This window comes from Tiliqua scincoides, chromosome 3, assembly GCF_035046505.1.
Source record: "Tiliqua scincoides isolate rTilSci1 chromosome 3, rTilSci1.hap2, whole genome shotgun sequence".
In the NCBI taxonomy this organism is placed as follows: domain Eukaryota; kingdom Metazoa; phylum Chordata; class Lepidosauria; order Squamata; family Scincidae; genus Tiliqua; species Tiliqua scincoides.
The window spans coordinates 2,471,110-2,496,046 of record NC_089823.1 but is presented as its reverse complement, the minus strand read 5'-3'; the positions used below and the strand labels follow the sequence as shown (position 1 = coordinate 2,496,046).

The 24,937-nt window shown below is 49.8% G+C and overlaps 1 protein-coding gene across 1 annotated transcript in view; it reads right to left on the bottom strand.

The window, feature by feature from the left end:
• PDE2A (phosphodiesterase 2A) overlaps positions 1 to 24,937 on the bottom strand; it is a 294,371-nt gene that overhangs the window by 94,464 nt on the left and 174,970 nt on the right. The window contains exon 3 of the mRNA XM_066619415.1: positions 18,836 to 18,925. Coding sequence (XP_066475512.1) covers positions 18,836 to 18,925 — 90 coding nt within the window. The remainder of the gene's footprint in view (positions 1 to 18,835; positions 18,926 to 24,937) is intronic.

The window sequence follows — 24,937 nt, the reverse complement described above, 5'->3', positions numbered from 1 at the left end:
GTGAAACAATGTGACGATGCTGCTCAGAAGGGCCGTTTTGGGCAGCCAAGAGCGACACAGACAGGCCCATCACCTCTGGATAAAGCTGGAAATTAAGCGCAGTGTCGCCACTGAGCAAGCTGATGTTCTGGTGCCACAGAATCATGTCCCCAATTTGTTCCACACCAGCAGCTGCTGAACTCCTTCAGGCCCTGATTGGTCTAAATCTTCCCTGCCAAACAAATGATGGGTTCAGTCTTCTCTCTCCAGCCAGAGCTGTCCCTGCAAATTGCTCACTCACCACCCATAAGCAACATCGATAATCAAGGTGCATTTAATTTGGCTGGGGAAGCCGCCTCTTCACTGGAGAGACGCTGCTGCTAAGAAATGAACTGTTCCAGGAGGGGCTGGGGAGGAGGGGACAGAGGCAAGGCCTGTCCAGGGCAGGAGGGTGAGATTCTGCTCAAGCAGCATGGCAGCAGTGAGCCGTTCCTCCTCATGGGTCCGCACACGGGAAGAGTCCACACTGAGCGGGAAAGTTAGGCCAGGGCAGGAGGCAGGCAGCCCTGGCCTGAGGGTGGCCATGTCCAAGTCCACTCCTGAGGCAGAGTGTGCTTCTTCCCTAACCTCCTGTCTGTTGCAGGAGCTGGGAGTGCAACTGGTGAAAGATCTTGCTCTGCTCTTCTTTTCCAGGCCAGGACTCCCCCTGCCAGCCCCACCTCACTCCGCTCTTTCCTTCTTGGCTCTGAAGTCTGCATGTCCACAATCTTGGCTGGTTTGCTGAGTTGGCTGGCAACCTTCAGTCTCAAAAGACTATGGTGTAAGCCTACAGCAGCCGGTATTCCCAGGTGGTCTCCCATCCAAGTACTAACCAGGCCTGACCCTGCTTAGCTTCCGAGATCAGGCTCAGGCATAGCCCAAGTCTTCTGTCTTGGGCCAGAGATGCTAACACCTTCATCCAGAGATTTCCCTGCAGGTCCTAACATATTTCCTTTTGGAAAAATCAATTCATGGCTTTATCTCACACCCAGGTTCCAATTGATCATTATGTTTAGAGCCAAATGACTAGAAAAACCAGAGGGAGGGGTTTTTTGTTTGTTGCTTTAGTCTCTGATCTCTTAGATCTTATTCCCCTCCCAATGGGACTTTCCCTGCAGTATGTGGCATGGCTCACTTGCTCAAGCTAAGTGGACACATGATCTGGATTGTGTTAACTGGTCTGGGTCAGGCTACTGAGAGGCTGCCTTTCTGGAGAACATTTCAGTCTGAGTATTTATATTTTCATTTATTCTACAATTTGTTTGCTTCCAACAAGTCAGAAATGGTTCTCATGGCAGTTAGTAATCAATACATTTTTAAAAATCACTTTTAAACAAGAACAATCATAAAAACAGATCATCCTTTCCAGCGCAGAAATAGGCAACTGGTCCTCAGTCACCATAAAAGCAGCAACCACCACCTGTCCAGTGACTGAATAGCCTTCCTGAGCAAGAATGTTCCTGCCATTCTTTTCACCCCCACAATTCTGCAGAACACAAATAGAACTGGGAGCTGCTGCTTTGCACCCTGAAGAGTGCACAGAAACAGTGAAAGTTCCATAGTGTGAGCTAGATAGACATTTTGACAGCAGAGGACCTGGGTTCTAGTCCTGCACACCCATGGGCTCTCTGGGCAACTTGCTTTCCATCAGAGAATCTATCCGTATCTATTCAATGGAAGGTGATAATAATTACCTACCTTAGAAGAACAAAGAAGGTGAAGGATATAGATAGGTAAAAAAAAATTATTACTTGTTCCGACAAATTAACAGACCACACCTACTTGGGTCTTGTATTGATGGAACTTGTGCTCTGACAGCACAAGGCTTGGGCCACTGACATGGTGATCGCGATGATCGTGTGCTGGTTGGGTCTGTCAGGGCAAATGGCTGGTAACCCCCACACACACCGATAACAAAATATATGTTGCTTCTTATCAGTAGAGTAGCCAGAGGGGGGCCGCAGGTGCAGGTGAGTGGGAGGGGCCTCTTACACAGCATGTTGCAGCACCTGCTACACTGCTTCTCCTTGTGCCTGGAAACCCTCCTCAAACGTGGGAATTGAAACTGGTTGGCGGTAGAATCAGGATGGATAAAAGAAAGCACCCAACACACAGTTAATGCCACAATACTGGATGACTGCCACTAGTTTAGCTTGCCTGAAAAAGGAACTACATAAGAACATAAGAACAGCCCCACTGGATCAGGCCACAGGCCCATCTAGTCCAGCTTTCTGTATCTCACAGCGGCCCACCAAATGCCCCAGGGAGCACACCAGATAACAAGAGACCTGCAAGGCTTCCTGGGAATTGTAGTTAAGAACAGCCCCGCTGGATCAGGCCATAGGCCCACCTAGTCCAGCTTCCTGTATCTCACAGCGGCCCACCAAATGCCCCAGGGAGCACACCAGATAACAAGAGACCTGCAAGGCTTCCTGGGAATTGTAGTTAAGAACATAAGGACAGCCCCACTGGATCAGGCCATAGGCCCATCTAGTCCAGCTTCCTGTATCTCACAGCGGCCCACCAAATGCCCCAGGGAGCACACCAGATAACAAGAGACCTGCAAGGCTTCCTGGGAATTGTAGTTAAGAACATAAGGACAGCCCCACTGGATCAGGCCATAGGCCCATCTAGTCCAGCTTCCTGTATCTCACAGCGGCCCACCAAATGCCCCAGGGAGCACACCAGATAACAAGAGACCTGCAAGGCCTCCTGGGAATTGTAGTTAAGAACATAAGAACAGCCCCACTGGATCAGGCCACAGGCCCATCTGGTCCAGCTTCCTATATCTCACAGCGGCCCACCAAATGCCCCAGGGAGCACACCAGACAACAAGAGACCTGCAAGGCTTCCTGGGAATTGTAGTTAAGAACATAAGAAGAGCCCCACTGGATCAGGCCATAGGCCCATCTAGTCCAGCTTCCTGTATCTCACAGCGGCCCACCAAATGCCCCAGGGAGCACACCAGATAACAAGAGACCTGCAAGGCCTCCTGGGAATTGTAGTTAAGAACATAAGAACAGCCCCACTGGATCAGGCCACAGGCCCATCTGGTCCAGCTTCCTATATCTCACAGCGGCCCACCAAATGCCCCAGGGAGCACACCAGATAACAAGAGACCTCATCCTGGTGCCCTCCCTTGCATCTGACATAACCCATTTCTCAAATCAGGAGGTTGCGCACACACATTATGGCTTGTAGCCCGTAATGGATTTTTCCTCCAGAAACTTGAGGTCTCAATGGCTACTAATCATGGCAGTTAAATAGAAGCTTTGTGTTGGTTAGTAGCCTGTCTCCAAATTTATTTATTTTTTTTCCACCTTTTAATACTGCCTTTCCTCCAAAGAGCTCAGAGTGGTGTACACAGCTGCTCTCCTCCTTTTGTCCTCACAACAACCCTGTGAGGTAGGTGAGGCTGAGAGATAGTGACTGGCCCAAGGTCACCCAGGAAGCTTCATGGCTGAGAGAGGATTTGAACCTGGATCTTCCAGGTCTAAGTCCACCTCCCAAACCACTACACCACCCTGGCTCTCAAATTCCTGGTTCTGAGGAACAACATGGGAAGAGGGTTGCTACTTCCCAGAGGCATCACCCAACATTGTGGCATTAACTGTGTGTTGGGTGAACAAGTCCTTTCTTCCATCCGCCCTGATTCTAGTGCCAACCAGTCTCACCTTCATCTCCCTTTGCTCTTTTTGTATCTCACTATCACACTGAAGACTGTGAGCTCTGTGGACAGGGACCTTTCCCCATTTTTGCTTGTGCTATTCAACACTGTGCATGTTCATTACAGCCTCAGTACAGGAAAATGTGTGTAGGACACGATCTAGCCCACCCAGCCCCCTGCAGCAAAGCGTTATCTTCAAAAGGTGCACTCTTTCTGCCGCAGGCTTTGTCCAGCCCCTTCATTAAAACAAGCCATCTAATGAATGAGTTTGCAAGGGGAGATCATGCCCTTGGGAGAAAGGACATTGCAAACCTTGTGTGTCCTTCCCAAGTCAGTTTTATTCCTCCAGCTTGCGATAAAAGCAGCTCACTTCACAACGGAAAGTGTCAGCGAGCCTCATCCACCAGATCTACTGCTGTGCACATGGCAGGAAAATTAGATGCAGGCACCAGCCAAGAGCCCAAGGTATAAATCAGACCCTCCATGATTTAATTCTGGCCTCTGCCGTGAATTTTTGAGGCAGCCTTCGGGCCAAACTAGACACGTGATTGAAAATTCCAAAGTATTTTTCTTTTTCCAAAAAGCATTGCATGGGGGGAGGGGCATGATTTGGACTGAGGCCATGCCCGAGGGGTAAGGGGTTTAACCCTTTACCTTTAAACTGCAGTCCAAATCACACTCCCCTCAAAGTTGCTTGTAGCTGCAGACCAAGATCAGTTCCCCATCAATTTTCCCCTCCATGGCTAACAGCAGTTGGGGGGGTGGGGGGAGAGATTTAAGAGACAGCTCCTTGGTCTCTCTGGCAAGACCGGACTCTGCGCCACACAGCAGCCAACAACAATGGGGACAGCACCGCCTCAAGATCTATTCTCATTTCATAGGCTAATCGGCCATCACTGTGAATGTGGACAGCATTTTTTTACTTGGTGCTATAAAAGATGAGCATGACTACAACCTGAGAAGTGAATCTACTGTCTCCTTTCCAAATGGCATCAACTACAAGTGCACTTTGCTCACTTATTCATTTATTTCTGATCTCTATAGATCACTTTACAATGTAGGTTGTCAACAATGAGACATTAAAAAACAACCAAGTGTTGTTGGCATCCTTCAGTCTCGGAAGACTATGGTATCGCGCTCTGAAAGGTTCTGGAACAGAGTGTCCTCTCCAGTGTGCGAAGCCTAGGTAAAGTAAACATGGAGGATGGACTGTTACCCATGCAGCAAATCCCCCCTCTCCACATCGCTGGAATGGTCCAATGGAAAGGCAGAGGCCAATATGGTTGGTTCCAGTGCAGGAGTTGCCAGAACGTGACTGTGTTCAGCCATGAACTGCCTCAGGGGCTCTGGCTCTGGATTTTGCCTTGAGGTTGATTCCTGAAGCCTTTTCCATAACTGGATGTAGCCACAAGGCAGTGAAGGTTTGGGATCAGAGTTTTCCTTCTCTCAGATGAGCTGCCTTCCCAGGCTGACGAGTCCCATCTACCTGGTGGCTCCCCAGGGCTCACCAAAGAGAAACGGGTTTCTCTATCTCATTAACTAATCCAGCAATATCCAGTAAAGATTTATTTCCTGCATTTCAACCCCTCCCAGTGATGTTCTCCTCCATATCAACAATATGTCCTCTCTTCTCTCCTTCCCCCTCATTCCAGTGCCAACAAGGAGTCCTCCAATCGTGCACATTGGAAGAAGTGGGGTGGGTGGACACTTCTGTTGTCCAGCTTCCAAACAGGTTGTTCTCTCACTGAATCAATGACATGTGAGGTTAGGAGAGTCTTGAAGAAGCAATTAATCTCTCCTCCCGCATGGAGGCAGGGTTAATTAAAGCAAAGCCATCACCGTCCAGTGTAGGAACAGAAGCTCCATTTATGTTACCTTTTCTCCAGCACAACACACTGAAAAAACAGACCCATTCCATTTCCTCCGAATTTGGCAGTGAAAATGCCAGAGAATACTGTAATGCACATCCGCTGGCATTGGCACCAAACCCATTTTCACCCTGATCACATGTGTGGGTTCTAGCAGCACCCCTCCCCCCCAGGGCCTGGTTCATGGGGACTCTCAGAACATTTTCCAAGGAGAAAAAATGCTTTCATCTCTGCTTCCTACTCTTGGCTGGACTTGACCAGCAGTAGTGGGTATCATCTGCCCTCCCCTCACAGCTCCCTAGGGTTGTGCACTGGCCTGGAATCAGAGCTCTTTATTGGGACCGGTGTGGTTGAGAAGGACTTGGAGGGGGAGGAAGGTTGCATTCTGGATCTGGACCTGTAGCTCCCCCAGTTGAGGGGACTCTGATCTCCAAAACTCTGGTCTCTAGAGCTGCCAGAACTCTGGTCTCCACATATCTGCCATGGTGTACATGAGTGGACCCCATGCTGGCACAATACAGTCAGTGCACAAGAGACAGCTGCAGCTCAGAGGCAGAGCACATGCTTTGCTTGCAGAAGGTTTTAGCTTTCGGCCGACTTTGACAACAGCAGTGAAAGTGCAGAGGTAGGAGATGCTGGGGAAGACCTCTCTCACCCTGAAGCCCTGGGAAGCCACTGCCAGCTGGCTGCACCAACGGCCTGACCAATGGAAGGCATGTGGTCTCACCACTCTTGCCAGTCTCTGGAATTGGGCTCTGGAGGGGCACATCCTACATTCCTCCTGTAGGCACTGCCCTGGCATGCCCCTGGCAGCACATGGCAACCATTCTGTCCTGCCCATAGGGTCAACTAAATACAACTTGTCAGTTTAGTTGGCCTCTAGATCCTCCTCCTTACGTTCCACATTGGACTAAAGTGGAGTATTAAGGTTTGCCACTCCTGAACTGCCTTTTCACAACCCCATGCAGTTTGACTTCAGCACCTCGAAACAAACCAGGCACCCTTAAACTCTTCCACAAACATGTGGTATGGGTCACTTGTCTCCTATCCTAATTCCCCAGACCTGCTTCCTTGTTGCCCCTGGCCTGACGTCCTGCTGCTGCCCCATCGCAACTCATGGCAGCCTCTGTTGCCACCACAGCAGCCTGGATACACAGTGCAGTTCAGGAGTGCAGTTCACAGTGCAGGAGCCGAGGCCTGCTGGTCACCTGGGGTCACTGGTCCAATCTGGAACTGGGCGCTGCTTGATTTTGCATCACCCCTTGTGTGAGCTGACTTCAAGCACAAAATCTTTCCTTAAGGAGGAGGCACGCAAGTGCTATGAAAACTGGAAGTGTGGCGTTCAGTCTCCCAGGGCTCACTGAGGCATAAAAACGGCCATTTGATGCTGCAGCCCTGTGCCAGTGCTGTAGGCAATTTCATTTCAGCACCAGTGATGGTAAAAGAGATGGCAGATGTTTGCGTGGAGCGATGGTCAGGCCACACCTGGAGTATTGTGTCCAGTTCATGTCTCAAAAAGGACATGGTGGAAATGGAAAAGGCGCAAAAGAGAGCGACTAAGACGATTACTGGGCTGGGGCACCTTCCGTATGAGGAAAGCCTGCAGCGTTTGGGCCTCTTCAGCCTAGAAAAGAGGCGCCTGAGGGAGGACATGATTGAGACATAAATTATGATGCACGGGAAGGATAAAGTGAATAGAGAGATGCTCTTTACACTCTCACATAACTCCAGAATCGGGACATCCATGAAAGTTGAGTGTTGGGAGAGTTAGGACAGACAGAAGAAGATATTTCTTTCCTCAGTGTGTGCAACTCCTTGCCACAGGAGGTGGTGACGGCATCTTGCCTGGATGCCTTTAAAAGGGGATTGGACAAGTTTCTGGAGGAAAAATCCATTACAGGTTACAAGCCATGATGTGTATGCGCAACCTCCTGATTTTAGAAATGGGCTATGTCAGAATGCCAGATGCAAGGAAGGGCACCAGGATGAGGTCTCTTGTTATCTGGTGTGCTCCCTGGGGCATTTGGTGGGCCGCTGTGAGATACAGGAAGCTGGACTAGATGGGCCTATGGCCTGATCCAGTGGGGCTGTTCTTATGTTCATTATGTGCAGCCCTTCATGTCCTTGTCCTTTCCACAAGGACATGAAGGGCACTGTTGTCTTCGATGGCTCCACATCAGACCCTTTTGACATCCGAAGCGGCGTGAAGCAGGGCTGTGTTCTTGCACCAACCTTGCTTGGGATTTTCTTCGCTGTCCTGCTGAAGCAGGCCTTTGGAACTTCAACAGAAGGCATCTATCTCCGGACCAGATCAGACGGAAAGCTCTTCAACCTCTCCAGACTGAGAGCAAAATCCAAAGTCCAGCTGAAATGTCTGCGTGACTTCCTCTTTGCCGACGATGCAGCTGTCACTACCCACTCTGCCAAAGATCTCCAGCAGCTCATGGATCGTTTTAGCAAGGCCTGCCAAGATTTTGGACTGACAATCAGCCTGAAGAAAACACAGGTCATGGTTCAGGATGTGGACTCACCTCCCTGCATTACAATCTCTGAGCATGAACTGGAGGTTGTCCATGACTTTGTGTACCTTGGCTCAACGATCTCCGACACTCATTCTCTCGATACCGAGCTAAACAAGCGCATCGGTAAAGCAGCTACCACGTTTTCCAGACTCACAAAGAGAGTCTGGTCCAACAAGAAGCTGACGGAACATACCAAGATCCAGGTCTACAGAGCTTGCGTCCTGAGTACACTTCTGTACTGCAGCGAGTCATGGACTCTTCGCTCACAACAGGAGAGGAAACTGAGCGCTTTCCACATGCGCTGCCTCCGACGCATCCTCGGCATTACCTGGCAGGACAAAGTTCCAAACAACACAGTCCTGGAACGTGCTGGAATCCCTAGCATGTATTCACTGCTGAAACAGAGACGCCTGCGTTGGCTTGGTCATGTCGTGAGAATGGATGATGGCCGGATCCCAAAGGATCTCCTCTATGGAGAACTCGTGCAAGGAAAGCGCCCTACAGGTAGACCACAGCTGCGATACAAGGACATCTGCAAGAGGGATCTGAAGGCCTTAGGGATGGACCTCAACAAGTGGGAAACCCTGGCCTCTGAGCGGCCCGCTTGGAGGCAGGCTGTGCAGCATGGCCTTTCCCAGTTTGAAGAGACACTTTGCCAACAGTCTGAGGCAAAGAGGCAAAGAAGGAAGGCCCATAGCCAGGGAGACAGACCAGGGACAGACTGCACTTGCTCCCGGTGTGGAAGGGATTGTCACTCCCGGATTGGCCTTTTCAGCCACACTAGACGCTGTGCCAGAACCACCTTTCAGAGCGCGATACCATAGTCTTTCGAGACTGAAGGTTGCCAATACAATACAATATGTGCAGCAGGAGCTGTTTTAGAGGCAGGCCAGTCTGCTGGCCTTGGCACACATGTTCCAGATCAGTGAGTGCCTCTCCTCTTGCTTTCTGGCAGAGACATGCTTTGGAGTGGCCAAAGAGCCCAACCTGTATAATTGGGGAACAGCAGAAGGAACAATCCTGTCAAGCCATTGCCACAAGTGGCCCAATCCTGAATCCAAAGACGAGATGGAACTTGCATCAGATGACACTGCCTTATCTTGAAGCAGAGTTTTGCTCTACAGAGCTATGACCCCTTCTCTTCACAAGGCTGGCAGCTGTCCAAAGATCACCCCGTCAATGTGACCTGAGGCCTTTTATTAGTTAGCAGAGCTGCAGATAAGAAGTTTTCTCCCAAAAGCGCAGGGTGGTTTGGAAGAGGGATCACTGCCACAGTGTACACCCCTCCCCCCCACTTCGGAACAGATCCAAGCAGACTCAGCTGGCTCTGGAATTCTTTTAAAAACCTGCAAAACCTATTAGACCAAATGAGGTGCCTGTGGAAGAGGAGAAATGCTGAGGCTTGGGACAGGGAGGGGGGATAGGGGCTGGGCTGAAGGGGGTGACTCTCAGTGGCAAAGGTGCATGCTGAATCCTAAGCTGGTTTTTCAACCCACCCAACCCTTTCCTCTTATTGGACTTATGCTAGCAATACAAGCGTGCTACAGTATATAAATATATGTAGGGGTAGCCCGTCCCTGAGGTGAGGTGATGTGGGTGGCATCAGCAACAGACTGAGGGGGGCAAGAGGCCAATAGTTTTGGTGCACCATTTTCCTCCTGCCTGCTGTGGATACAACGTGCACGGATTCACTTTCTGCCTGCTAAAATCAAGTGGAAAGTGACTCATCCACCTCCATATCTTGCCCCAGCACAGTTTCTTCAAATGCAGAAGTTCAGGGTTTCCAGTTTGATTGGTGGGGACCACGCAAAGGAAGGAGCACCTTCACTAGCACGGTTCCTTTAAATTCATTTTTCACATTTTTATATGAAGGATAAGGAACTCAGGGTGATGTACATGCTTCCTTCCCTTCTTTTGTCCCCATGACAGCCCTGTGATATAGGGTAGACTGAGAGATCATGCCTACTCCAAGATCACCCAGGAAGCTTCATATCTGAGCAGAGATTTGAACCTGGAGCTTCCAGATTCAAGTGCAACACCAGAACCATGGCACCATCCTAGCTCTCAAACAACAGAAACAGTGTGAGGAGTGTGATAAATGAAAAAAAAAAAATCATGTAGTGGCAGTGAACCGGGTTGGCAACAGACAAGGTTCCAGGTTGCACCATCCCTGTATGTAGGCAAGGGGTTGGTCTCAGTGGCCTTTGGGGGCCCCTTTCAGTTTATATGAGTGAGCTGCAAACCCAGTAAGGTTGCCTCTGGCATAAGACAGGCCCCCACTATTCTCTTCTTGGAAACAAGCTGGGTTTATGTGCGGCACAAGAATCTCTCTCAAAGCTACAATTCAGGTACCGCTGATTTGCAAAGGACAAATGTTTGTTCTGAACTTGGCTTGTTGAAAAGAATTAATTAAAACACACACAGACACACACACTGCTCAGTAATCACTGTGCTTCATAAAAACAGGTCCCTTTGCTGCAAAGCTATGGAAAGAACAAGCCTTCCTGCAGCGTCTTTTGTGCGAATCTCTCCGCCTTCTTCTTAAGCTGATCATCCACAGATGGGCTGAAATACACTTTCATCTTCATGCACAGGTTCTCAAAGTCCAAGCCTATACATGTCTACTCAGAAGTAAGGGCTAGTGAGTTCAATTGAGTGTACTCCCAGGTCAGTGTACATAGGACTGCAGCCTAATGAAGGCATGCTCGAGCCTTTTCACCCATTATACCAACGCCAACTTGGGTTTGCCACTGAGCGGATCTCCCTTTGGGAGTGGTGCCTGATCACAAGTCCCTGAGGCACATGCTTGCGTGATGTCTGCGCTTCTTGCATTCACACACTTTATTTTTAGATCCATACTTCAAATATCTGCAGGACAAATGAGATGCGACACGGTGCTGAGCAGCGTTGGAAGACTCTCATCAGGAGTGGGAAGCAGCAGAGAGAGGGGTGGATTAATCTTTCCATCTCCCACTGCTCATCCATTAAAAATGACCCCCAACTGCTCTCCTTCCTGGGTAGAAGAGACACGGGTGCCGCTTTCTGTGCAAAACTACTTGCCCATGTTACAGTTAGTTTAGTGCTTGGCTGTACGCCTAAATATGATGTGGGAAGTGACTATACTGGGTGGCAGGAAGAAGGGAGATGACACTGTGTGTGTTCAGCAGCAGGGCGAGGAAGCCAGGGCCCCACATACTGCCCTTCACTTCCCTTGAGAAGAGGGGCAGCAAACCAGTGTAAGGTTTTTAAGTACCCCTAAACAAAAACCAAAACAATATGCAGTCAGGCAGCCAGCAGCAGGGTGGGGGCTATCCAGTGTTTTGCGTCAAGTGCCACATGTATGACTGTATGCCTCTGGGGCATAAGTCATGGGTGTGTCTTCGGTGCAAGGAGCTCCACGGTCTCAGGGAACGCGTCTACTTCCTTGAAGCCTTGGTGGCCGACCTGGAGAAGCAGAGGCAGGCAGAGAAGGACCGTGGGGAGACTTCCAGGGACGATCAGGCTTCGTCCCAACCTCAGGCATGCAGCTCCTCAGCTGCCTGGGTGGGAAGTCTTGGGGCTGGAGGACGTCATCCTGGAGGGGAGGGAAACAATTCCCTAGGGGGTACCCCTTCTCCAGGGGATGGGCCCGTATCCAAATACATTCAGGATACTCTTCAGCGGGAGGGGGGTCGGGGGCTTCTTGTAGTGGGGAATTCAATTATTAGAAACATAGAAAGGGGGGTTTGCGACGGATGTGAGGACCGCATGGCGACTTGCCTGCCTGGTGCGAAGGTTGCGGACATCACTTCTCATCTAGACAGGCTGGTAGACAGTGCTGGGGAGGAGGTAGCGGTTGTGGTGCATGTCGACACCAACGATGTGAGCAAGTGTAGCCAGGAGGTCCTGGAGGCCAAATTTAGGCTTTTAGGTAGGAAACTGAAAGCCAGGCCCTCAAAGATAGCGTTCTCAGAACTGCTACACGCAGAACCAGCTAGGCAGGCGGAGATCAGGGGTCTCAATGCGTGGATGAGACGGTGGTGTAGGGAGGAGGGGTTTAGATTCATTAGGCACTGGGGAATGTTTTGGGACAAGCAGGGCCTGTACAAGAGGGACGGGCTTCACTTGAACCAGAATGGAACCAGACTGCTGGCACATAACATTAAAAAGGTGGCAAAGCAGCTTTTAAACTGATCCCAGGGGGAAGGCCGACAGGAGCCGAGGGGCATCTGGTTCGGGACTCCTTATCCCTATGGGACAAGGATGGGGAGGTTAGAGAACAACAAGACAAAGGCAGAGTAGGAGAAGAAATTGGGAAAGGTAGCGTGATGGGATGTGATAGACAGCTTGGAACAGTGAGAGGATGCGGAGACAAAGGAGCGAATAAGCAGCCCATCCTGGGGCATTACATGTACAAATGCTTTTATGCAAATGCCCGAAGTCTCTGAACAAAGATGTTCGGAATGACTGTCCAGAAGATGGAAAGATGTCCAGAAGAACTGGAATGTCTGGTGACTGGGGAAAACATTAACATAGTGGGCATAACGGAAACCTGGTGGAATGCGGAGAATCAGTGGGATACCGCAATCCCAGGCTATAAACTCTACAGGAGGGACAGGGAGGGGCATGTTGGAGGTGGGGTGGCCCTTTATGTTAAGGAAGGGATAGAATCCAGCAAAGTAGAGATTGAAGGTGGGTCCGACTCCACCATAGAATCTCTATGTGTTAAATTACCAGGCCTGAGGAGCAATGTAATACTGGGGGTGTACTATCGTCCTCCAGATCGGAAACCGGAAGGGGACCTTGAAATGAAGAAACAGATCAGGGAGGTGACAAGGAGGGACAGGGTTCTAATCATGGGGGACTTCAATTATCCTCACATCAACTGGGTCAATTTGTGTTCTGGTCACGAAAAGGAGACCATATTCCTTGACATGTTAAATGACTGTGCCTTAGAGCAGCTAGTCATGGAGCCCACCAGAGGACAGGTGACTCTGGAATTAATGTTATGCAGTACTCAGGACCTGGTTAGAGACGTCAATGTTACGGAGCCATTGGGGAACAGTGATCATGCTGTGATCTGTTTCGACATGCATGTCGTGGGAAGAATACTGAGTAAATCTCTCACAAAAACCCTTGACTTCCGACGAACGGACTTCCCTCAAATGAGGAGGCTGGTTAGAAGGAGGTTGAAAGGGAAGGTAAAAAGAGTCCAGTCTCTACAGAGAGCATGGAGGTTGCTCAAATCAACAGTAATAGAGGCCCAGTGAAAGTGTATACTGCAAAGGAAGAAGGGCTCCACTAAGTCCAGGAGGTGCCCGCCTGACTAACAAGCTGTTAGAGAGTCTGTAAAGGGCAAGGAAGCTTCCTTCTGTAAATGGAAGTCTTGCCCTAATGAGGTGAATAAAAAGGAACATAAATTGTGGCAAAAGAAATGTAAGAAGGTGATACGGGAGGCCAAGCGAGACTATGAGGAACGCATGGCCAGCAACATTAAGGGGAATAATAAAAGCTTCTTCAAATATGTTAGAAGCAGGAAACCCGCCAGAGAAGCGGTTGGCCCTCTGGATGGTGAGGGAGGGAAAGGGGAGATAAAAGGAGACTTAGAGATGGCAGAGAAATTAAATGAGTTCTTTGCATCTGTCTTCACGGCAGAAGACCTCGGGCAGATACCGCTGCCCGAACGGCCCCTCCTGACCGAGGAGTTAAGTCAGATAGAGGTTAAAAGAGAAGATGTTTCAGACCTCATTGATAAATTAAAGATCAATAAGTCACCGGGCCCTGATGGCATCCACCCAAGAGTTATTAAGGAATTGAAGAGATCTCTTGACTAAAATATGCAACTTGTCCCTCAAAACAGCCACGGTGCCAGAGGATTGGAGGATAGCAAAAGCCACACCGATCTTTAAAAAGGGAAGGAAGGGGGACCTGGAAAACTATAGGCCGGTCAGCCTAACATCTATTCTGGGTAAGATGGTGGAATGCCTCATCAAAGATAGAATCTCCAAACGCATACACGAACAAGCCTTGCTGAAGGAGAATCAACCTGGCTTCTGTAAGGTTTGTGAGGCTTCTGCCTCACGAACCTTTTAAAATTCTTTGAAAAGGTCATTTGAATGCAGGAGAACCCATGGACATTATATAACTGGACTTTCAGAAGGCGTTCGACATGGTCCCTCACCAAAGGCTACTGAAAAAAACTCCAGTCAGGGAATTAGAGGGCAGGTCCTCTCATGAATTGGGAACTGGTTGAAGACCAGGAAAGAGGGAGTGGGTATCAATGGAGAATTTTCAAAATGGAGAGAGGTGAAAAGCGATGTGCCCCAAGGATCTGTCCTGGGACCGGTGCTTTTCAACCTCTTCATAAATGACCTGGAGACAGGGGTGAGTAGTGAGGTAGTTAAGTTTGCAGACGACACCAAACTTTTCCAAGTGGTGAAGACCAGAAGTGATTGTGAGGAACTCCAGAAGGATCTCTCCAGACTGGCAGAATGGGCAGCAAACTGGCAGATGCATTTCAATGTAAGTAAGTGTGAAGTCCTGCACATTGGGGCAACAAATCAAAACTTCACATATAGGCTGATGGGTTCTGAGCTGTCTGTGACAGATCAGAAGAGAGATCTTGGGGTGGTGGTGGACAGGTCGATGAAAGTGTCGACCCAATGTGCGGCGGCAGTGAAGAAGGCCAATTCTATGCTTGGGATCATTAGAAAAGGTATTGAGAACAAAACGGCTAATATTATAATGCTGTTGTACAAATCGATGGTAAAGCAACACCTGGAGTATTGCGTCCAGTTCTGGTTGCCGCATCTCAAAAAGGACATAGTGGAAATGGAAAAGGTGCAAAAGAGAGCGACTAAGATGATTGCTGGGCTGGGGCACCTTCCTTATAAGGAAAGGCTACAGCGTTTGTGCCTCTTCAGCCTAGAAAAGAGGCGCCTGAGCGGGGATAAGATTGAGACATACAAAATTATGCACGGGAAGGATAAAGTGGATGGAGAGATGCTCTTTACACTCTCATATAACACCAGAACCAGGGGACATCCACAAAAATTGAGTTTTGGGAGAGTTAGAGCAGACAAAAGAAAATATTTCTTTACTCAGCATGTGGTTGGTCTGTGGAACTCCTTGCCGCAGGATGTGGTGACGGCATCTGGCGTAGAGGCCTTTAAAAGGGGATTGGAGAAATTCCTGGAGGAAAAGTCCTTCATGGGTTACAAGCCATGATGTGTATGTGCAACCTCCTGATTTTAGAAATGGGCTATGTCAGATGCAAGGGAGGGCACCAGGATGCAGGTCCCTTGTTATCTGGTGTACTCCCTGGGGCGTTTGGTGAGCCGCTGTGAGATAGATCCAGCGGGGCTGTTCTTATGTTATGTTCTTAACTGCCTATATTACATAGCTTGGCTTACTGGCTTGAGTTAGCTAATACTACCAGTTCTACAAGAGAAACTGAAGGGGGGCTAAAGGGGATTGCCAGTTGGGTTTTGATGTGGACAATCATGGGACAGGTTGAGGCCCCAGACACTCACTGCAGGGAAGGAAATACCTCTGTAGCAGAGAACATGATTTGCACAGCAAAGTGTCACTCCCCAAAATCTTAAGGAGCAGAGCAGGGAAAGAAAGAACCTCTGCTGGGGATCCTGGGACAGTGGCAGCACTTCTGTGTGAGACAAAGTGCAGGTCTGGTTTGGCATAAAGCCACTTCTTCTGTACGTCTGCCACTCTCTCTCCCTTTTAAAAGAAGGAACAATGGCAGCCAATGTCAGAGGGAGGCTGTCAAGCTAAACAAAAGAAAAATTTTGCAAGTGTTTGTGCTAGTAGGAAAAACAGCCGAGTGTCTCGCGGCACTCTAAAGACCAACCCATGTGCCTTCACAAACATGTTCACGGACTGGAGCCTAAGTGGGGTCCTGACCACAGAAATTAGGTCACCCTTATCCTTGGAGATGTTGCATGGATGTTATTGCTGCATCAGATGAACACAGCTGCTGCCTCTCTAGTTGTTGCAGGAAGCATCCTTGTCGTGTTGTGTAGCCACCATCTGCCTGCAACACACCCTGGTCTGGGGAGGCCAATGACTAGTGACTAGAGGCCTTTGAGTCAAGTTCAAGAGCACGGGGAGCAGCCCCCAACTGGCTCCAGTTAGTTGCCTGTCCCGTGACAATTCACTGGATGTAGTGATGGCCACGAGCTTAGACGCTTCAAGCAAATGAAGACAAGTCATGGAGGCGGGAAGATCTTTCAACAGCTAAGAGAGCCAAACAGACAGGCAACCTCTGGCAGAGGGACAGCAGATAAGCAGGGGGAGTCAGTGGCCTTTCTGCCCTGCTTGGGGACATCATGGAAGCACTTGGGTCACTACTGAAGGGTGCCTGCTGGACTACCTGGCTCTTTGGTCTGCTTAGCCCATCAGGGTGCTCTTCGCTTCCTGCCTGGTAGCAATGCTCAAGGCTTGGGCTTCGGCATCACCCTCACCACAGCAGGTAGCAACACCTGTGGCTGCTCACGCAGCCTCCTCTCTGAAAAGGTATCACAGCTGGCCAGCGAGCTGCCCCCGCCCGCCAGACCAGCACAGCAGCAGCTCCGTGGCCCAAGCCCCGGCTGCCCATGCGGGCTCCCAGAGCAGCGCACAACCCAGATGAAGCACTCAGAGGGGGAGGGGGCACGCGCAAAGTGTCATTATTATCCCTCGGCATTAATGCCGTAATGCAGGGAGATTAGGAGCACAATGGTTCTGAAAAGCGGTGGGGATTTGGCATTGTTCGTTGCTGCGCTATCGGGAAAGGGGGAGGGAGCGCAAAGGCGATTAGCAAATGTCAGAAAGAATGATTTCATGTTTGGAAATGACTAACAGCACATCAAAGCAACATGCCTGCCGGGCAGCAAGGGAATGCGAGGTGGGAAGGGGGGGCTGAAAGTGGCACAAGCCGCCTCTTCTGGAAGCTTCCAAGGTGACCTTTCCTTTCTGTTTCCCCTGACACTGCACAAGATCACCTGTCTATCCAGTCTCCAAAGACCTTTCCCACATGCAGGAGATCCTCTTGAAAACAGGACATGATGTGTATGTGCAACCTCCTGATTTTAGAAAAGGGCTCTGACTTTGCATGGAGGGCAGTGCCTACTAGTCATGATGGCCATCCATCACCTCCAGGCTCAGTGGCAGGGTGCAGGGGAACAACAGGAGAGGAGTCTGGGCATTCCCAGAGGCAGGCGGTGGGCCACTGTAAAAGCAGAATGCTGGACAGAATGGCCCTCTTCTTTTCAGAGAGGGGTACAAATAAGTCAAACATGTAAAAGTCTCCCACTGCATTTCCAGTTCATCAAGGTACAGACATAATGACTACTGTCACCCAAGTCTACTGGCTTAACTGTGGCCCTCAAATTCTGTTAACAGGATCACATTGGTCTCCCAATTCATGCTTATTACTTGTTGGCAGAAGTGGTGTAGCTGGAGGGAGGCTCTGTTTCCCCCCCCCCCGCCCCGCTGGGAATGGCTCCAAAGGGAGGGGCCGCTTGCCCGCCACACTGTGGCTCCCTGCCATGGGTGCTCCACTCCCCCTCCAGCTACGCCACTGGTTGGCAGAACCTCTAAATCACGGTTCAGAAGTGATAACAGACACACTTCATGTTTCTGATCTCTGCATAAGAAAGCATCATGCCTACTGATGCCCTGACAATTCCCCTCCAGAACTGGTCTGGAGTCTCCAGAAAACAGCCTCAATCTCTAGGTGACTCCAGAAAGCAAGCCCAGAGATTTCAACAGGGCCCCTAGCTGTTTTCATAATGATGCAGGGGTGCAATCCTATCTTGCACTGGAACGGGCAAGCCAAGAGGCCTGCGCTGTATCCAGCACAGGACAGGTGCCCGAAGTGGCTCAGCCAGAGGTAAGGAGAAACATTTCCCCCTATATCCAGGTAAGCCACCCTGGCCCCAAAGAGGGTGAAGAGAAGGGGTGTCAATTAACGGGATGTCAATTAAAGAATGTTAGGACATTAATCATCTAACTTGGAGTACGCAGACGATTTCAACATCAAGAAGGGGATCTTTCCAATATACTGAAGGAAGCATCAGATAACAACTTGCAATTTAATGAACCAAAGTCGATGGTTCAAAGGCAAGGCCATCTTTCAAGTGGCCCTTTTCATTACCTACAACAGAAACACCCCCAAACCACAAAACAAGCATCCATTCACTAGCAGCTCCATGAAAGTACTTCCCAACCAACCAGTCAATTGATAAGCGAGCAAATTAACCCACCAGTTAAACTTTGGCACCAATTAAACCTTGCCCTGACTGGTGAGCAGGGCAAGTAAGAACCTTATGGTGAGGGCCAGTGAGCTCTGGGGGGTGGGGCGGGGTGGGGCGGGGTGGGGCAGGGCTCAGTGGTGGAGCACATGCTTGGCATACAAAAGGCCCTGGGATCAGTCCTTGGACTCTTCCATGCAAAAAGACCCTCAGCAAACCTGTCTGGAAAAGAGACTTTGCTCTGCCCGAGACCTTGGAGGGCTGCTGCCATTCAGAGCAGAAAACACCAAGCTAGACAGATCAAGGGCTTGGCTCAGTCCCTGGCAGCTTCCTACGCTGAACCTTCTGGAAAGGCTTCCCAAAGCCATGGGGCTGTATATCCTTCTCACAGAGACCTGCCCGAAAACACTCCAGTTCTGAAGCCTTGATGGGGAGAAGAGCGGTCCTCGCCACATTCACCTGCCCCGACTGAACGAGGAGGGAGGTGAACTGCCCCACGCTGAGACCCCCATGCTGGAAGCAGCTGCCACTTACCACTTTGGGAAGCACAGAGGCAATGGCATCTTTGATGACCTCCCGGAGGCTGCTGATGTCGATGACGGCGCCCAGGCTCAGCAAGGCATCCTGTGAGAGAAAGAGCAAGAGGGTCAGGGGGTGAAGCAGCCCTGCTGGGTCAGACCAAACTGCCCTCCAGTCCAAGGAGGGCAGAGGCAGAGACATGGGGCAAGAATACAGCAGGAACAAGGAAGCGGTGGAGGGGAGGAAATCCCCTCATCCCCTGCGATTACTATTAACACACACAAAGTTACCTTGAGCACACAGAATTCACCATCTCAAAACACTGCATTGTGGTTCAAGGGCACAGGAGGCAACCTGCTGGACCAGACCATTGGGCCATCTAGTCCAGGTGTGCGGCCATCTCCAGAGGAATGCTGAGCAGGGTCCCATTCCCCTCTGGGAAATCTGGTGGTCCTTCCCACCCTGAAATCACCTCAGAACCACACACACAGTCATGCCAGTGCTGTGCAAGTGAGGTGGATTTGCTGCCACCAGAAGCAAAGGGATGAGTCATGTTTCCAGCCCTTTGCTCAGCTGCAGACCTGCCTGCCAATGGCAGCCCTCAAGCTGAGTTCCACTGCCCAGAGGGCTTTGTGCCCTCTGTGATTTCTGGGCAGAAGCAACTGCCCAATGTGAGCTTCTGACAAGACTGTCTGGAAATGTCCTTGTCCCCAAACTACTGCTCTGGCAGGGATGTGTGGTGGGTGGGGAGGCAAGTAGGCAGGTGAGGCAGAGCCTCCCCACTGGAGTTCTTTGAAAAGCACAACCGTCATGTGAGGAGCCCAAGCACTCATAACCCATGCGCTCTGTGCTTGGGTGCCTCACATTGCAGTAGACGCTGGTGGGGAGGCTCTGCCTCACCTGCCTCCCCACTCACCACACGTCCCTGTAATCTGGAAACATTTTTTGTTCACCAAAATAATTGTTCAGGGCCTCAGAATGTCAACGGTTGTGCATTATGTGCAAATCACACCCATCCCTGTCAGCCTGCCTGGGTCTCATTTTATAACCACAATGTCTTCCTGCCTTTCCTGCTCCTTTCGGCTTATAAGCAGAGTCTGCAGCAGCAGATTTAAAACAAAAGAGCCTGCTGGATGTGGCTTTATTCCACCCGCACACCCAGCCTTTGCTCAGGCGTTTTGGTCTGCTGTGGCATTTCAGCCACCAGGAGTGTGAGGGATGTTCCTGCAGAGCAGGCAGCTCTTTGGATCCTTGACCAATGACAGGTTAAAGGTCTGCAAATCCATAAGGCTTGTTATCATGATTAGCATCTGCTGTGATGAATAAGGGCAGCAGGTGGGTTCATAGAGGCCCAGGCAATGTGGCAAGACTGCCAGCTCTGAGTGCTGCTGGCACACGACAACTGCAAGAAACAGGCCTTTTGCTTCCTGTCCTGATCAAGGAATTAGGGTGGTATAAGGAGGTCCACAGACTAATTACAGGCTGGAAAAAGAAATCTTTTCTTGTGTCTGTTTTAACTCTCTCCAACAGTCAATTTTAGTGGTTGTGTGAGAAGGTAAAGAACATCCCTCTCTCCACTCTATCCATACCCTGCAGAATTGTGTATGTCTCAGTCATGCCCCCCCAGTGCCTTCTTCCTAAACTGAAGAGCCCCAAACACTGTAGCCTTCCTCGTAAGGGAGGTGCCTCAGCCCAATAACCATATCCTGTGGGGAAGGGAGCCCTGAGAGTGGGGGCTCTGGGAAAGGGAACATTTGTTCCCTTGCCTGAGGGTAAGTTCTCACTGCCTGAATGTGTCTACCTGAACCTTCACCCGCAATTTTGCTGGCACAAGTCCAAGTAGGCCCAGGAAGGTGCACTGAGGCTGGGAAGGGGAACAGGATATCAGCTGTACCATTGACCCCAATACCCCTGCTTCCCAGCCTTGACTCGACCCTCCTCACCCCAGTCTCAGCCCATTCCTTCCCGTCCCTGCTCTGTTCTGCCCACCTCTTGCTCAGCCCCATTCTGGCCCCCTAAGTTTTCCAGCAGCTGAAATTCCAACAGCACAAATGCACACGCTTTCATCACCTCCTCCAGGGCTTCCCTGGCTGCAGAGAAGAGCTTCAGGAGAAACAAGTCTGGGAGGCTGCAGAGCCGTTTGTCTGTTCCTCGATCACAAGTCAATCAGGGTCAGGCGTGTGCACTCCCTCACAGAGCATGTGTTAACTACGGAAGTGCCAGCGGCAAAGAGTTGTCTGCCGCAAAAGCTGCCAAGGGATTGCAACGTCCCAGAGCTCCGTGGTGTGGATCAGGCATCCAACATGACTCAGCCCAAGTGTTCAAGGGAGAGTCCCCAAGACCCCTGGAAAGTCCTGACTTGGACTAACAAGAAGTCAGATGAGAGCTAATCAGTCCAGGAGTACAGAGCCTGGGATTCAGAGCATGGAAGTGCACTGCCCCTTGTGGCTCTCCTGCTCTTCAAAAGGCTGCCATTCATGCCACTTTGTTGATGTGTTGATGAACATGTGCACATGGAAGGGAAGAGCATGCAGCTGCAACAATACACACAGATGTACTGCCCTGCACATGCACATGGAAAGAGACCTGAACCACATGTCTGAAAGGGGTGAGCGCCTGTGCTGCCACTGTGTTCTCCTTCTGTACTGTTGTAACTCAGTCGCTTCCCCACAAAGGGCCAGGCAGTCTTGAGCACTCCCCCTTCCAAGGGACAGTGACCAGGCTGACCCATGGCATTCATGTAGTAATGCTGTGCTGCTCTCAGAGTGCAAGGCGAAGTTGTTTGTAAGAGGTACATAATGGGTGCCAGCCAATTTTGTCCTCCAAAATGTGACAGCTGCTGTCTCTTTAAGACGGAAAGTGAAAAGGGGAGTCAAATGGAAAGACTGCGAAAGTCTTCAAACAGGAACATATTCCATAAACAAAGCGGAGGCCATGGGGGGCACCCCCAGCAGCAGGCGAGTGCATTCTGTGACGTCTATGCTTGCCCCGACCTTTTCCCTTGCCATCGAGCAGTTGTTGTTTGTTCCCCAGCTGTGATTGATGCTGTGCTATTGTGCCCTTCCAAAATGTCACTGCAGGAGCAGGGCGAGATCACTGATGCTGGCAGATTAAAACCACGGTCGCAAGCTGATGGGCCCATTACTGTCGAGGATCGGCACAGATGTCTAAGAAAGGGTGATGCGCAATCCTCACTCCCGCACAGTGTTGCCAGGGCGGCCTCAGAGCGCCCCATCCTGTCTGAATGAGGCAGCTCAGAGTGTAGATGTAGCTGCCTCTATTGTCTTGGGGGAAAGAACAGCCCCCAAGTCTGTCTACGTGCAACACAAAAGATATAAGGAGGTGCCTTAGGCTGACTGAGACAGCTCCCCCATAAGTACTCTTCTCGGAAAGTGCCACCCTGTCCTCAGTCACTGTTTTGAAGGAGTCCTGACAATGACATAGACAAAGTATTGCCCCCCACTGTTTTCTGTGCTGACTGCTTGCATTTTTTTTTACCTGATTTGTTGCATTCTAAGCAGAATTGCAGTGCTGGCCTGCCCAGTGTGGACTGGCCAACTATTACTGAGCTTTGATTAATTGTTTCCTGCTTCCTAATGCCACCCATGTTATTGCTTCAGTATCACTGAGGGATTAGCGATGAATAGCCTCTTAGTTCATAAACTGCTTGTGCCTGCAAGGGAGGGGCTTTAATTACTGTTTTCCTTGCATTATTCTCCCTTTTTACTTTCTTTGATAGTGAAATAGCATTACTGGAAACTATAAAATGAGCAGAACATGCAAAGACGAAACTGAATTCACAATGCGGAAGACTTTGTTGAACTGGATGTACATGTACATAAATAACACCAACGGGTCATGGGCACGAGGAAGGCTTCTGTTCCAACCCCACTCCCAGAAGATCTCAAAAAAGCAAAGCCTCAGAGACACTAAAGTTCTCTAGTGTGGAAGCAACCCAGTTACATCATTAATCTGTCCAGTCTACCACTTGATGTGACAGATAATTCCATAAGTTTATGATGTATTTTGTGAAGAAGTTGCGTAAGTGACTAGAGGAGTCCTACTAGAGTCAGCTACCCCAAAGACTGAAATACACTGAAAACACAGTTCTCAGCAGCAGAATAACCCATATAATCTACGTATATGCAAATGTACATGATCTGCATAATTTATTCTTCACATAGAATTGGAGGGTTCTTTGGTGTGCCACTCCTGCAGTGCCACTACACATGCAGAGAGTCTGCGCTGTTAAAATCTGCCAGGAAAATAGTCAACATTTCTAACTTCATTTTCGTTGCTGTGTATCCAAGAGTCTTACAAAAATTAACACTTGCCTTACTGTATACTTGAGGCAGTCATTACAGGCTGCCACAATTCATATTTCCGAGCCAGGGAATGTGCAACTCGGCATCAGTGTCGAGCACCCTGGGACTTCAGATCTTCTGGTGAAACTGCAGGTCAACCACATCGGAAGGCAGGTCTAACAGGGCCTTTTAAGGAGCACTGTATTGATTTATTTCCATTCTTAAAACATTCATTCTCCACCTTTCTTAATTAAAATTCAGTGCAATTTACAACACAGAACGTGTTAACAATAAAAAAATTGCAACCATTCTGACAAAAACATGAAAAAGCAAGGAGCACTGATGCTGCATAAGCTCCTCCGAAGGGAGGTCTGCACCACCTTCTAGCAGCTGGTTTGCAGAAGACAGGCATGCTGGTTGCAGCCAGTGGTGTAGCTAGAGAGGGTGCAAAGCATTAAGTTTTGCAGGGAGCCTCACTGCAGTACGCAAGCAGCCCCTTCCCCTTGGAACCATTCTGGGCATAAGCCTCTATTTTTCTCCCACTACCTGAAATGGCTCCGAAGGGGAGGGGGGCTGCTTGCACACTATGTTGATGCTCCCTGCAAAACTTAGTGCTTTGCAACCCCTCTAGTTTCGCCACTGTTTGCAGCAACAAGTAAAATCAAATGACCACATCAAAGGGTTAAAAACATCAGTTAAAAGCAGCATTAAAACAGTTGGAAGAGCTCTCATACACATATATGCACACATTCTCACAACATTCCATGTCATCAACTATCAAACAGTTTCAAATAGCAGCCCTTAAATATCAAATGATGAACTCAAATGTCATGGGGTGTCATTGAACATTTGGTTAATGTTTAAATATTCAGAGACGATTTGACTTCAACACTCGCACAGGAGAATTCTGGAGTGCAGTTCCCATTCCAGCTGTAATATACTGGCTTGCACTTTGTTGTTGACACTGGATGCCCACCCAAGGCTAACTCAAGCCATTTTGCTTCTCCCAAAGGCTGGACCAGACACCACCAGTGAAGCATGGAACATCTCATGTGCCTGCCTCTCTTGCAGTAGGAGGTGCTTCCTTTGCTAAGCCTGACATGATGACCCTTGTTGTGGGATGTCCTTATTCTGGGGCCTGGCTGTTCATACTTTGCATTCATAGCAGTGGCCTTGGCTCACAGCTGCCTCTCTGAATGGCAAGACCTTGTGGATTCCAGCAACTTTGGAATGTTGGAGTCACAACAAACACCAAGTTAACTCATCACAGCTGAGATGAAAGGTGGGTTATCAGGCTGGTTGCCGGTCAGGGAGAAGCTGCCTCTTGCTGGATGTCAGCTGGCCTTGAGAAGACTGGGGGCGAGGGCCTCACAGCATCCACACAGAAGGCTCTGATGCAAGAGGCACACAGGCAGCCCAACAATGTTTGACACAAGGAGAACATGGAGAGATTCCTCCCTGGGTACTAGCCAGATTATCCAGAAGGGCAATTGTCATGTTCAGAGACCGGATATTTAGACTCAGGCAAAATGACTGGCTGCACCGGCTGCTGAGAAGCAGCTCTTCTCCCTGTTTATGGACTTTGCTGGGGCTTCTGCCTGGCCTCAGTGGGCGGACAGAATGCTGAGCTAGTGGGGACTGCAAGATCCCTCCTTGTACATGCACAACATTTCCATATGATTTGCAGATTTCTTGACAGGAATCAGTAATGATGGTCTCATTTGCAATTTCACACAATCTGCTATTCCCTCGCTGCTGTTTTTGTCATCACTTCTCCTTCCCTCTCTCCGTTCACTCTCTCTGCTGCCAAACT